Source organism: Martes martes, assembly GCF_963455335.1.
Source record: "Martes martes genome assembly, chromosome: 10".
Taxonomy (NCBI): Eukaryota; Metazoa; Chordata; class Mammalia; order Carnivora; family Mustelidae; genus Martes; species Martes martes.
Window position 1 is genome coordinate 102,655,091 of NC_137898.1, and position 14,843 is coordinate 102,669,933.

The 14,843-nt window shown below is 47.7% G+C and overlaps 1 protein-coding gene and 1 pseudogene across 2 annotated transcripts in view; both read right to left on the reverse strand.

Annotated features, from left to right (window-relative positions):
* The window catches only part of CEP164 (centrosomal protein 164), a 60,883-nt gene extending 52,739 nt beyond the window's left edge, over window positions 1-8,144 (reverse strand). The window contains exons 1-2 of the mRNA XM_080817048.1: window positions 8,038-8,144; window positions 2,714-2,816 (exon numbers count right to left, since the gene is read on the reverse strand). Of these exons, the coding sequence (XP_080673174.1) occupies window positions 2,714-2,795 (82 nt within the window). The 5' untranslated portion in view covers window positions 2,796-2,816; window positions 8,038-8,144. The remainder of the gene's footprint in view (window positions 1-2,713; window positions 2,817-8,037) is intronic.
* Window positions 7,236-13,648, reverse strand: LOC308350958 (small nuclear ribonucleoprotein-associated protein B-like; annotated as a pseudogene). Its single transcript has 5 exons — window positions 13,545-13,648; window positions 12,783-13,450; window positions 8,038-8,139; window positions 7,387-7,468; window positions 7,236-7,300 (listed from the first exon to the last, which is right to left on the reverse strand). The product of its transcript is annotated as a small nuclear ribonucleoprotein-associated protein B-like (transcript).
* Between the last annotated feature and the right edge of the window lie 1,195 nt (window positions 13,649-14,843).

A 14,843-nucleotide genomic window follows, 5' to 3' on the forward strand; every position in this document is an offset into this window, starting at 1 on the left:
TCCGAAGCCAAGGATGACAAAGGCAAAACAGTAAGACCAAGACCATCAGTGTGGCAGGGACCTGGGGAGGAAGCCCACCACCCACAGCCAGAGCCATCCTGAATGAGGGCAGCCTTACCGGGACACAAGCTCTCCCAAGATTTCCAAAATCTTGCTGCCAAAGTGCTCGTCACTCAATCAACTAGCATGAACGCAACTGGAGAAGACTAAGCCCCTGGAGGACCTTACCGACCCAAGAACGGAGTCTAAACCACAGGGCAGGTGTTTGAATGGAGATCTGCACCATGTGCCTGGGAGCAGAGACAGAGCAGTGACTTCTGCTCAGGGTCCGGGGATGTCTGAGCTGAGAAAGGGGGATGATACTCGAGCAGCCTTGTTCTCCACTCTGAACCCTCTCACCCATGATGGCAGTTGTTTCTTTTCCAATTTTGCTATATATTATGGACTCTGAAACTTGCGTTATATTCTTGTGGGAAGCATTTAGAAAGCTCTTTCACCAGAGATCTGGAGGAACCGGGGAGATAGATAGATAGATAGATAGATACATATATATATAGAGAGAGAGAGAGAGAGCTAGCTCACACCAATAGGGAAAAAGACAGATGAGCTAACCACTGGAATGTCACCAGAGCCCCCAGGAATAATGAAATAAACACATCGATGCTTCAGCTGCTAAGAGCCCAGGCCAGAAAAGCATCACCAGTTTGGGTCATCTCAGGGGTAATGGGGAGGATGACACACCTGGGGACCAGGGAAGAAAAAGCACTTTTTCAAAGGACCAGCTGGAATTTGGCTAGCCAGGGACCAACTTATTCACAGAGCTCACCAATAGTTTTTGAGTGCTTCCTCTGTGCTGTGAATAAGAGAAACAGTCCCTGTCCTTATGGAGAAGAAACCACCAGTAAAGAAGTAAACAGACAACTGCACAAAGAATTACAGCTTCTGATAAAGGAAACGAAGGAAGTAAATGAGGTACGAGAGAGAGTACATCAAGGTGGAGGGGGCGCTCAAGGGAAACCCTCAGAATGGAACACAAATGAAACCTAGAGGAGACAAGGGAGCTGGCCGTGCAGAGCACTGAGGAAAGAGCACTCAGGCGCAAAAGGCCTGTGGCAAGTGGTAGTTTGGCCCATCTAGGGACTGTCAGAAAGGTCATGTGACTGGCAGAGTGGGAAAGAGAACAGCACTGGGTAAGCCCAGCCAGGTGGCAGGCTGGGTCATGCAGAGTCCCGCACACCCCACTAAGGGTGCTGTGCTAAATAGAATAGAATACTACTAAAAGCAGAGCCCCGATATGATCTGCTTTACACTGTAAGAACACTCTGGTGCAAGGGGGAACATAAACAGGAAGGCGGTGCCTTTCGTGAGGACACCTGGCTGCGGGTCCCAGCTGCACTGTTCAGCAGACCTGTGCCTTGAGGGAAGTTGGTTTACCTTCCTGTGCCCCATTTCCTCATCTGTAAAATGGGAATGGTAACAGTACCTAACTCATGGAGCTGTTGCGAGGGTTGAAAAGAAGTACATGTGGGGCACCTGGCTGACTCCATTGGAAGAGCATGCAACTCCTGATCTCAGAGTTATGAGTTCAAGCCCCACGTGGAGTACAGAGATCACTTAAGTTAAAAAAAAAAAAAAAAGAGTAAAGGAGATACATGTAAAGTTCTTAGCACAGAAACCAGCACAGAGGAGTACTCAGTAAATTCTGTTATTACTGCTGTTTAAAAACAAGGGGCGCCTGGGTGGCTCAGTCGTTAAGCAACTGCCTTCAACTCAGGTCATGATCCCAGGGTCCTGGGATCAAGCCCTGCACGGGGCTCCCTGCTCGGCGGGAAGCCTGCTTCTCCCTCTCCCTCTCCCACTCCCCCTGCTTGTGTTCCCTCTCTCACTATGTCTATCTCTGTCAAATAAATACATAAAATCTTAAAAAAAAAAAAAAAGGCTTTAGTTTTCATCTTAAGAAATTTGGGTTACCTCCTGGCTTTAGGACACACTGTATTTGATGGTATCCCCTACTATATTTTTTTTTCTTAAGATGGACTCCTTTTTTAAAAATATTCATTCATTCATTCATTCATTTTTAAGGTTTTATTTTTAAGTAATCTCTACACCCAACGTGGGGCTCAAACTCACAAACAATCGGGTCACATGCTCTACCAACTGTGTCAGCCAGGCGCCCCTATATTTTCATTTTAAAATTAATCATTGGTCAGGGCACCTGGATGGCTCAGTCAGTCAAGCGTCTGCCTCAGGCTCAGGTCATGATCCCAGGGTCCTGGGATTGAGCCCTGCATCGGGTTCCTTGCTCAGTGGGGAGTCTACTTCCCCCTCTCCCCCTTGCTCGTTCTCTCTCTAATAAATAAATAAAAATAAATTAATCACTGATCCAGCCCAGTCAGCAAACCTTTTCTGTAAAGAGCTAGACAGTAAGTATTTTAGGCTTTGTGCATGACAGGGCTCCTGTCACAACCACTCAACACTGCCCTGTGCCATGAAAGCAGCCACAGACAATACATAAGCAAACAAGCATGGCTATTTCCTAATAAAACTTTATTTACAAGAAGGCAACAGGCCAGGTCAGGTCCATGAACTATAGTTTTCCCTGATCTAACTGAATACACCGAGCAGCCCTGCACGAATAGCATACTTCGTATTGGAAGGACAGAGCTCAATCCGAGATCATTCCTGCCCTCGAACTGCACCCCAGGCCTCTTACCTTGCTCACTGGGGATGTAGGTCTCATCATAATCTTCCTCTAGAACCAGCTGGTCTCCTATGCGGATGGGTCTTCCGGCCATGATTGGTCTGGGCTCGAACACCTGCAGTCCCAAACACCCGTACCCAAAGAGAAAATCAGTGACCCAGCTTAAAAGGGGAAAAACTGGAGCTGGTCATGCAGCACTTGGGTCAGACCAGACCATGCACACCAGCTTAGCCAGGGATTTTCCAACTCCAGGGACAGTGAAGGGTGGGACAAACAGCTCAAAACCCAGCCCTTCTAGGCTTTGCACCTGGGAAAGTTCCCTGACACACACCTCCCCAAGGCTTGCTGAACACATGGTGAGTCACAAAGGATCTGGAAACCCAGCCTTCTCAAGAGTTTGACTTCATATGCTGCCCCCCCCCAACACAGGAGAAATAATTCACAGCATAGGACCCCCAGCTAGAAAACTCTAGTGAAATACCAGAGGAACTAGCAGCACCCCTCACCCTCATATATCAACGTATCCCAGGGCAGTCCCACAGTCTCAACACACATCCCTATTTGCCTTCAACCATGTCCTCAGGGAGCTGACATCTAGTGGCAGTAGCAAACCCAACTTTAATGCTAGAAAGCAGAAGGGGAGTAAAACCATACTGCTCTGGAAATACTAGGAGAGAAGGAACATTCCCGCTGAAGGGAGGATCGCAGGCTTTATCAAGGGGCTGGGGACCAAGGGCAGTCAAGAGTGGCTTGAGTAGAGAGAGATGTTCTAGGCAAGGGGACGTCCGGTGCAGTCCTGGAGTGCTGGATCCCAGCAAGCATGGCAGGGCTGGGGCGGAAAGCCAGGTCACGGAAGAGACCCGTGTAGACCATGTGGAAGAGCCTTGCTGAGGGCTTTGGTGACCACAGAGTGGCCTTTTTCTAGGTTGAGAACGTTGGCAGGAGTGGCATGGCAGGACCGGAGGAATGAGACTGGTGGAAAACCACTGAGGAGGCCTTAGACGAGGGCGGAAGCAGAGAGAAGGCAGAAGGGGCAGAGGCTGTGACGGCAGGCTTCATAGGACCAGGAAGGAGGGCTGCGGGGGAAAGGAGTCTGACTCGAAACCAAGGTTTGTAGCTCCAGGGATGGGCCAGCATCACATTGTTCAACTGACAAGCTGTCCCTGGTCTAGAATTGCTCCTCCCTTCCAATCCCTCCTCCTGTAACTACTGAGGACCCCGGGTCACAACTGTCCCCTCAGGCAGCTCCCACACCGAAGCCCACAATGCAGAGGCAAGTCACCCTGGACAGGGGCTGCCGTGTGCGGCACTGCTGGGAGGGCTGTCACCGCCCTGGTGTGACTGACACGAGCCTAGAGCAGCAGGGCCTAACCTCTTCAGAAGCTGTCACTGTTCCACCCGGAGCAGGAAGCACAACACAGCCCTCCTCTAGCAGGGGAAGTGAGCAGAAAGACCCTGTCACCCAAAAGAAGGTCAGGAGTGCCCATGGCCTGATCTGGTGGCTCGGAATCTGTCCCAGGACCCCCAGAGAGGGACCCGTGACAAACAGCACAGGACAGAGGAAGGACTGTTGCTGTGGCCCTCTTCGTACCCTTAGAGTTGACAGCTGGCCAAGGAACGTATCTTGCCTCAGGACTCATGAGAGATGGCTCCCTCTGTCAGCACACCAGAGCCAAGGGAGTCAGGCTCTGGCCCCTCTCACTTCCACCGTGACACCTCCAAGCAGTAACTTCGTGCCTCAGGAAGACAGGCCAATGGAGGAAGCGTTCGCCTCTGCAGCACATCAACCCAAGCGGGGATCTGCTTCCTACCCGAAGATCCCATAACACCCTGCCCAAGTAACGTTCCCTCCACACACAGCAGAGGTAAATAGGGTCACTGACTCTGGAAAAGCAGAGCAGAAAGGTACCAGGAACCAGATGTAGCTAAAGGAGCCACGGGAATCTCTGAGTTAGGAAGAAGAGGGAAAGGATCCCCGGGGACATCAGGCTAGCCGTCATTCGCTCCAACAGGGCAGTGATCTTTTTTTTTTTTAAGATTTATTTATTTGACAGAGAGAGAGATCACAAGTAAGCAGAGAGGCAGGCAGCGGGTGGCGGGGGGAGAGCAGGCTCTCCGCTGAGCAGAAAGCCCGATGCAGGGCTCGATCCCAGGACCCCGAGATCATGACCCGAGCCGAAGGCAGTGACTTAACCCACTGAGCCACCCAGGCGCCCCAGGGCAGTGATCTTTTACAAGGCACTTTATCAACCACCTCAGAGCAACTGAGGAATCTCACGTGTGGGAGATGTCACATATCCCTAGACACATCCCATCTCGGGAAAGCAGGCAGCAGGTAAAATCTTGTTGCCGCAGAATGCCTGATTAGCTATATTAAAAAGGTCAGGAAGAACCCGGATCATCTAAATTCATGGATCACTCCAATATCAAACAAATCTTCCGTCAAAAAAAAAAATTAAGATGTGGGTGGGCTATATTCTCCCTCCTTTCTTTGCTTTGCCTGGCTTAAGAAAGGATGTGGGTAAGGGCAGGACCAAAAGAACAGGAACTATAGGAATGAGGAAGGTGGTGGGAAGAGAAATCCTATGCCTTTCATGACTACTAGACATCATTTATTCATTCGAGAAATATTTATTGAACACCTACTAAGTTTACTTCTTGCTGGCACTAGAGATGTGATGAGGAGTAAAAACACCCGTAAGCTAACAGAGCATACTTACACACACATATGCATAATCAGAGTTCCCTGTGTATGGATTTCTTCCACTCTGCTGGAACAATTACAGAGAAAGTGCAGCCGAGAAAAGCAGGCTTACTGAAGAAGGGGTTGGGGAGAAGGCGGGAGACGTGAGAAGTGATTATGTAGTGGTAACTGAGTGCAGGTCTGGGAACATTCTTGGCTCTGAATCCCAGCTCTGCCATTTACCAGCAGAGCAAGCTGCCTCAATTTTCTCATCTGTAAAATGGAGATAGCAAGGTCTATCCCAAAGGGCTGTGAGAATCAAATTATTCAATACATGGGCGGGGGGGGGGGGGGTAAAGCCTGGGTGGCTCAATCAGTTAGGCCTCTGAATCTTGATTTCTGCTCAGGTCATGATCTCAGGGTCATGAGATCGAGCCCCACGTCTGGCTCCACGCTCAGCACGGAGTCTGCTTGAGATTCTCTGTCTCCTCTGCCCCTCCTCCTGCTCATGCTCACCCTTGCGTGAATGCTCTCCCTAAAAAAATAAATCCTTAAAAAAATTAAATAAAAATAAATTATTCAATACACGTAAAATACTTAAAACATAGTAAGATCTCAATAAATGAGTTGCTGTTATTACTATTACATATCTGAAAGGCCTATTCTACCTTGTTCCAGAGGACAGATCAAGTACCAGGGAATGTAAGTGAAGGCCTTTCTGACATTCAATGACCACTTATTGAACACCGACCATGGGCTGGCACTGTGCTAACTGTTAGGGCTACAAGCCTGATTACACGAGGTCCTGAACTCCAGCTGAGCCTAGCTGAGAAGACAAACACATAAAGACGTGGTTGTAGAACAGCAGGAGGTACAACGAGAAACCAAAGGTAAGGACAATTAACCTTATTCTGGAAGATCAGGGAAAGCATCAGAGTAGAGGACCAATGAGAGGGCTCTTCAAGAATCAGCAGAAGCTCACCAGGACACGGGAAGAGAAGGCAGAAGAAACAGCACGCACAAAGGCACAGAGGCAGGAAGAACACAGTGGGCACAGAGAACTCATTTTGACAACAAAAATTTATATTCACTGAATAATTCCTATGTTCCAAGAACGGTACTAATACTGTATATACTGTATATACATCATCTCACTCCGTCCTCTCCAACAGGCAGAAAATGCTTTTCCCATTTTTCAAATAAGGGAAGTGAGGCTCGGCAAGGTTAAAGAAAAAAAAGAATTACTTCCCAAGGCTTCACAAATAGCAAAGGGCACAGCCTAACAGACATGCCACCCCCATGTCTCTCTGACCCCAAAGCCTGAGCTCTTCACCACTCTGACACGGCCAGCACGCAAGGGACAATGAATGGGTGAAGTGGCAGGAGAGAGATCTACAGTGGAAGGCCCAGAGCACACTATAAAGGGCTTGGAAGGATTTAGGTTGAATCCTGTATGTGAGGAGGAGCCAGCACAGGATTTCACAAAGGAGACAGGCATGATGAGATCTGCAGTTTAGCAAGATACTCTGACAGCTGTCTAAGAACTAATTTCAGGAGGGCAAGAACAGAAGCAGAGCGACCACTTAGGAAGCTTTCCTGAAAGCACCGGCAAGAAATTATGAACTAAGCCAGTGGCTGTGAGAATTGAAAGGAAGGACCAGATGTGTATGGTATTAGGCTGCAGAATCACAGGACCTGAAGTCTGCAGCAAGTGAGGGATGGGGAGGAGGGAAATCAGGGCACTTAGACTAGCGTGGGATTATCTGTTCGCTTCTATGCCTTGCCCAATAGCCCCACCTAGCCTACTCCCTAGAATATAGGAAATGCCCAGCAATGTTTGCTGCGTATATCCTAAGACTGAATTCCAGGTGCAGACCTGGCTGAGTGAACGGTGCAGTCCTTCACGGACACAGGAACTACAGGAGGAGGCGCAGATCTGGGGGGCCAGGATGGCGGGGGAGGGACGCAGCTGGAGATGATCCGTAAGCAGGTCTGAGCTCACGAAACAGGTGTGGCTGCGGCTCGCGGTAGTTAAACAGACGGTCACTGAACTGCGGGCGAAATGACCCAGACCCAGACACGGCCTGTGGTGAGCAGAAAGGACAGGCCTGCAAAGACGGCTGAGTTAGGAGGCCCGGGAGCGAGGAGTCGTGGAAGCCAAATGAGGGCTGCGATTCCAGGTGGAGGAGATAGATTTTTTTTAATCAGTGCAAGGAAAGGAAGGGGAAGACAAACCTCCGAAACTTCCCGACTTCCCCAGCTGGCCCAAAGACGGCAGAAGGCCGGGCTAGCCCTGGATTCGGGCACGGGGAAAGCCTCCCCACGAAAGTATTCGAGCGCGGCTCGGCGGCCGGGCCTCACTCTCCTTGGACGGGACAAGTTAACGGGCGCCCCAGCAAGCTCACACGCTGTCACTCGCGCTCCGGCCCGCCGCTCGCTCCCCGCCGGCACCCCAGCCCCGCCCAGCGCCCCTTCCAACACTCGGAGAGATTCTGGATGGATGCACCCTAGTCCGGCCGCTCCTTCCCAACCTCTCTCCCCAGTTCCCGCCCACACTAGTGCTCCTCCCGCTGGCGGGCACACGAGTGTGCCCCAACTCTCCCGCTTCCCTCCTTCCCCCGCCACCCGACCCCTTCCTCGAGGAGGTCCTCACCTGCCCCCCGCCCCGGGAGGCACTGGGCCAACGCTCCCGGCTCTGCGCAGCTTCCCCAGTACCACCCCAGCTCCCCGCTTCCAGGGACGCCGGGGTGTTGCCCTGCAGCGGCCAACAACCACTTCCGGAAAGGGTACCGACTTAGCAACTGAGAGTCCCGCCTCTCCACGGAGCCAATAGGTCGCTGAACGAGAGCCGTGGCACTGGATTGGTTAGAGGTCCCGTCGGGTCACGGAGGACTTGTGCACGTTTTCCCATTGCACGATGGGAGATGTAGTCCAAGGTAGTTAATGAGGGGGCCGCAAGGGGTTCTAGGAGAGCTCTGAATTCCATTAGGAGGGGAATTTCTTCCCGGGGCAGGAAAGGGTCATTCATAGTATTTATGGTAACGTGAATTTACTAAAGAAATCTATTCGTCATCATTTTTTAAGTAGTGTGATTAATATCAGGTGAAGAAGACACTGATCATCAGTAACCCGTTGAGTCTTTAATAAACAAAAGAAATATGAATGTAAGGTAAGGGGAGCCCACCTCCCCCACCCCCGCAGAAGATGCTTCCCTGGGCTCAGATGAAATCACTGAGCACCTGATCAGGACTTGAGAGCTGTGGTTTCCCGTTGTTTACCTTCGACCCAGAGCGCAGGGCTGTTTGAATGTCTGCAACATTGGGGATGATAACATCTCTCATAACTATTTCAAAGAGTCTGTTTAAGAAGAAAAAGGTGACAAGGGTGCCTGGCTGGGAGAGGGGGTGGCTGTGGCTCTTGATCTTGGAGTGGTGAGTTGGGGCCACACGGTGGGTGTAGGGATGACTTAAATATTTAAGAAGAAAGTGACACAATGCGTAGCCCCCTCCACCGGTTCAGTCTGGCAGAAGGGTTGCTATTAATATAATCCCAAAGAGCTTAATCTGGCTCAGGTGGAGGGCAGATCTTTTTTGTCCTCAACCTCCTTCTAACAAAGAAGTTAAGAGGGTCATCACACCAATGGGAAACTGCAGGGCAGAAAAGTGAACTTCCCAGTTGGAGAGAATGAAGCACCTAGAGCCGATCCTGACAGGTTCTGTTGTGGATGTGGATCTGACTCCTACCAACTCCTACCGGGTCCTGAAACCACGAGGCCCTGGGCCCAGAATGCGGAACTCAGGTTGTTGTCCCTGTAGATCCCAAGCCAGACATCCCAGATGTATTTCTCTTGTTTAACTTCAGCCTTTTGTGCAACAGCTCTGCCCGTACATCCTTTATTCTGCCTTCAGATGACAAATCATTGCCCCCCACCACCACCCCCCACACACAGTCTCCCTGAGCAGCAAGAGGGACAGCCTGGGATGGGTCTCTGAGGGCTCACCCGCTCATCCACCACAGACCTTACACAAAACAGGATCCAAAAAAAACCATTGGTAGATTTGGTCTCTATGTCCCAGAACTTTTCATCAATTCGGTTGACTTTAACTGCCATCAAAATTCTTAACTTTTATTCCATAGTATCAGTCCCTTTCCATCTCATGGGGAGAGCTAATAAAGTCAGGGTCACCAGGGGATTAATGGGATTACCCCACACAGATAAACAATTTGCATTTTATCAGCTTTCCCTGTAGGTTTGTTCTTCGAAATGCAAACCAATTTATAAAATGCCCTTAGGCAAACATAATTAAGAAAGCAAATCTTTGGGGGGAAATAACAAAAATGACACACCAATTGATATGCCAGTAATATACCCAATGAGTGAGGAAGAGAGATTGAGAATTTCATCCTTTGTAGGTTAGCTTCTGCACTCAAAGATGTGGGAAGAAGAAAACGAAATCGGTCCCAAAATTTATGCCATACCCGCGAAGTCAGAATTTTCACCGTTACAACTTTTTCTTCTCTTTTCATACTGTTTACTGGTAATATACAGTCACCCACATAAGAAAGAAAAACACTTGTTAACCCTACGATTTTTTAAGTATATAAAATTGTGAAATGTTCCCTCTCTTCTTTCAATCCACCATATTTAAAATTGCAAACTGCTCTTCTACCTCCCTTCTCTGCTTTATTTTCCCCTATAGTGTATATCACCATCTGAAACACTGTATATTTTATTTTATTTTTACTAGCTGTCTCCCTATGGAAGATGTAAATTGCATGAAGACAGGAATTTTGTCCATTTTACTTATTGCTGTATCCATGGTGCCTAAAACAGAACTTAGCATGTAGTAGGTTCTCAATACACACTTGCTGAATGAATAAATAAGCCAACTGAAGGAAGGAATTTCACACTTCAGAGGAAATCACTGTTGACATTTTGGTTTCTGTCTTCCAGACTTTTTAATGTTTATGCAGATGTATATTTATATGCATGCATATATATGCACACATGCATCCTTTTTAATTTTTGCAGAAATGAGATCATAACATACATATTGCTCTACCATGCGCTTTTCTCACTTGACATCTTTCAAGGTGAGTTCATAAGGAGTTACTCCATTCTTTATAATGGTGAAGTAAGATTCCATTAAGTGACTGTCTCCTTCCCCTACTGGTAATCATTCATTTTGTTTCCAAAGTTTCGGTATTACATACATGCTGAATTCATTGTATTCATTGGATAGGATCTTAGAAGTGACACTGCTCAGAGAGTTTACATTTTTACGTTTTAATAGACATTGCCAAATTTCTCCCTAAAAATGGAATAATTTTGGGGCACCTGGGTGGCTCAGCGGGTTAAGTCTCTGCCTTCAGCTCAGGTCATGATCTCAGGGTCCTGGGATCGAGCCCCGCATCCGGCTCTCTGCTCAGCAGGAAGCCTGCTTCCCCCTCTCTCCCTGTCTGCTGCTCTGCCTACTTGTGATCTCTCTCTCTCTCTCTCTCTGTCAAATAAATAAATAAAATCTTTTTAAAAAAAATGGAATAATTTTAGCCCAACCAAGGCTTTACCAACACCAAAAATGTCCAATGTGAAAGGCAATAAATAAATAAATAAATAAATGGTGATGGTATCTAAATATTATTGTGACTGCATTCTTTCACTGTTAATGAAGCTGAACTTCCCCCCCCACACGTGTTTATTAGCCATTTGAATTTCTCCTATTAATTATCAATTCACATTCTTATTCATTTTTCTACCAGGCTGGTTGGGGATTTTATTGACTTGTAGATGGTCTTTGTATAGCATAGACATTAAACCTTTGGCTGTTTATTATGTGACAAATATCTCCTTGTCTGTAACTTATCTTTAACTTTGTAAATGTCATTTTTCATTTGGTAAATGTCATAGTGATAATAAAGCCAATAGCTAAATTTTACTGAGAATTTACAAAATGCCAGACACCATTCTAAGTGCTTTATATGGATTACCTCATTTAAATCTTCTATTACAAGGTAGGTACTACTGTTATCCCCATTTTAAAAATTGAGACCTAGGGGCGCCTGGGTGGCTCAGTGGGTTAAAGCCTCTGCCTTTGGCTCAGGTCATGGTCTCAGGGTCCTGGGATCGAGCCCCGCATTGGGCTTTCTGCTCAGCAGGGAGCCTGCTTCCCCCTCTCTCTCTGCCTGCCTCTCTGCCTACTTGTGGTCTCTCTCTCTGTCAAATAAATAAGCAAAATCTTAAAAAAAAAAAAAATTGAGACCTACAAAGGATAAGGAACTAGGCTGGAGTCTCCTGTGTTCTAGGTTGACGGAGACTTGGAATACTAGAAGTGATTCTACAGAAGTTTTAAAAATTCAAGTAGTCAAACCTGTCCACTAAAAAAACAACAACAACAAAACAAAACTCTGAGTTTTGTTAGAGAGACCTTCTTTAACATAAGATTATTAAATGTTCCTCTATTTTTTCTGTAGTTTTATTTTTCACGTTAAACCCTTCAATCTACCTAAAGGTGATTTTTACATGAGATAGAGAGTTCGTTTTCTTTCCTTCCAAATGGATAGCCAATTGTCCCAAAAACAGTTATTGAAAGATATATCAATTTCCTTTTGATATGAATGTCATCTTTTTTGGGTATGATCTAAGTACTTTTCATTTTTTATTTTATTTTTGTTTTCTTTTATTTTTTATATAATACCCAGTGCCTTTCACCACATGCCCTCCTTAATGTCCATCACCCAGTTACCCCCAGCCCCCCACCCCTCTCCCATCCAGCAACCCTGTTTGTTTCCTATATTAAGAGTCTCTTAGGGGTACCTGGGTGGTCCAGTGAGTTAAACACCTGCCTTTGGCTCAGGTCACGATCCCTGGCTCCTGGGATGGAGCCCAGCGTCAGACTTCCTGCTCGTGGGGAGCCTGTTTCTCTTTCTCCCTCTGCCTGCCACCCCCCTGCTTGTGCTCTCTCTAATTAAAAAAAAAAAAAAAAAAAAAAAAAGAGTCTCTGATTTTGTCTTGTTTTATTTTTCCTCTCTTCCCCAATGATCCTCTGTTTTATTTCTTAAATTCCACATAAGTGAGATCATATGATAATGGTCCTTCCCTTTGACTTATTTTGCTTAGCATAATACCCTCCGGTTCCATCCGCATCGTTGCAAATAGCAAGATTTCATTTTTTTGATGGCTGAGTAGTAGCAATGTCATCTTTATCATATACAGAATTTCCACGCATACATTGATCTGTTGATTTTTTTAACTGATTTTTATTTTTAAACTTGTTTCTAATCACCTTGTTGAGTAGGATTTTCTACTCACATCATATCTGCAAGTGAGCATTCCTTTGCTTTCTGATATAGGTTTTAATTGCTCTGTGCATTTATTAGCTAATAATACAAACACCCTACACAGATTCGCAAGAGATACTGCAGGGGAAAACGTGACTTAGAAGGATTGACAGTATTGTAGGGTCTTGGTGGATGCACTCCTGGGGGGAGTGGACCCCTAATTCCTGGTGGAGAGGGTTTCATTGCTGGAGGGGGTGTTCCTACTGGCATCCTTTGAGCACAGGGAACCCAAGTGGTGAGCCCGTGGGTGGTCATATGCCAAGTGGAGGGGCCACATGCCTGGAGGTGTGTTGCTCGGCCCTCAGAAGTGGGTGGGGTCCCCCATCTAGATGGGTATTGAGATGGGGGTCTAGCACTGCTGACAGGAGCAACAACAGCACAGCTGCTCTAGAACCTCTTCCCTGAGGCCCCCCAACCCCTCGAACAGGGCCTGCTAATCCAACAGAAGCCTGGGGGAATTGCAACACCAGCCAGCACTCCTCTGCCAGCTGCCCTGCCAACCCCAGGGCCTCCTGCAGCTCCAACAAGTGGTACCCAAGCAATGCCAGCATCTTTGGGGGGCAGTCCTCCCACAGTCATGGAAGCCAAGTTCTCCCCCTGTAGCCCTACCTTGACCCCAAACCCACCTTTCTTCATGGTCTGGCTGCTTCAGATTCTTGGGTTTGATCTTACTGAATTCATCACCGTCACAGAGGATCAAGCTCACATGCTCGGCAAAAGCCTTAAAGGTGTCAGTGAACGTGCCAAGGGCTCAGTCGGTAGACTTGTGTCTCCGGATCTCAGGGCTGTAAGTTTGAGCCCCATGTTGGCTGTAGGGAGTACTTAAAACATAAAATCTTGCCAATGAAGATTTGGCCATCTTGCAGGATACCTCTCATTCTATAGTCAGTGTGCTGCAGCATCTCGCTGTTCTTTCCCACAGTCATGGGAAATCACCAAATCCAAGGTCTGCAGCAAGGTTTCAGGATTCTGAAGACCTGTGGGAAGGCTCCAGATGAAGGCGTCATGCAGGTTCTCTTACCAACAGTGCAAACGTGGGGCAGAGGCTTCAGACGGTACATGGAGCCTGGTTTCTCACTGGGAAATAAGCTACCTGGATATTCGGATCCTGCTTTCACCACCTCTTGGTGCCTCAGCTAAGGATGCCTAGCTCAGTTCCTCCTGGAAATCCGCCCCAGGTACCTGCCGGTGCTGACATCGCCTTGGGTATGGCGGACACTCTTGGTGGCTCAGCAAGGCTGTCCTTTCATGCTGGACGTCCACCTCTGGCACATGCTGTTCTGTGGTCCGTCTGGGGTGCAGGCGGTCTCCGGCGGCTCCATCGCTCTCCTCGGCTACGGCTCAGAACAGACAGTCAGGCACATCTGGCAACCACCACTCCACTGTTTGCTCTCTAGCATTTATAGCACGAGTTTCGTGCTCTCATCGTACTCAGCTAGCTAGGCTGATCTACGCTCTGGGGGGGGGGGGGGGGCTCCCTGGCTCCTGCAGCCAAGTATGGCACTCTTGATCTCAGGGTCATCAGTTCAAGCCCCACGCTGGGCGTGGAGCCTACTAATAAATAAATAAAATTAAAAATGTATGAGCTACGTGGGAGAAGAGTGGTGATAACGACCTTCCCTTGGCTAAGTCAAATTCTAATGGGAGTAAGTTCAGCCTGTCCACTACTGTGTTTTCTGTGATTTTCTGTTAGGTTGTTTAAGAAGTTCCCTCTTAGTTTTTATCAGAACTGCTGAATTTTAACAACAGCTTTCCACATTGGTTAAATAATATGTTGATATAATCATACGGCTTTTCTCCTTTAAGCTGTTAGAGCTCTCAAGCTTTTTGTTTTAAAATCTTACCAGTTAAAGTACAGATACTAGGGGCGCCTCGGTGGCTCAGGGGGTTAAAGCCTCTGCCTACAGTTCCTGGGATCGAGCCCCACATCGGGCTCTCTGCTCAGTGGGGAGCCTGCTTCCCTTCCTCTCTCTCTGCCTGCTTGTGAATCTCTGTCTGTCAAATAAATAAATAAAATCTTTTTAAAAAATAAAAATAAAGTACAGATACTTCTCCAAGTGGTAAGACTTTGAAGCTGACAGTAGCCACTTACCCTTAGTCTGAAAGGCAGCCCAGAAATGA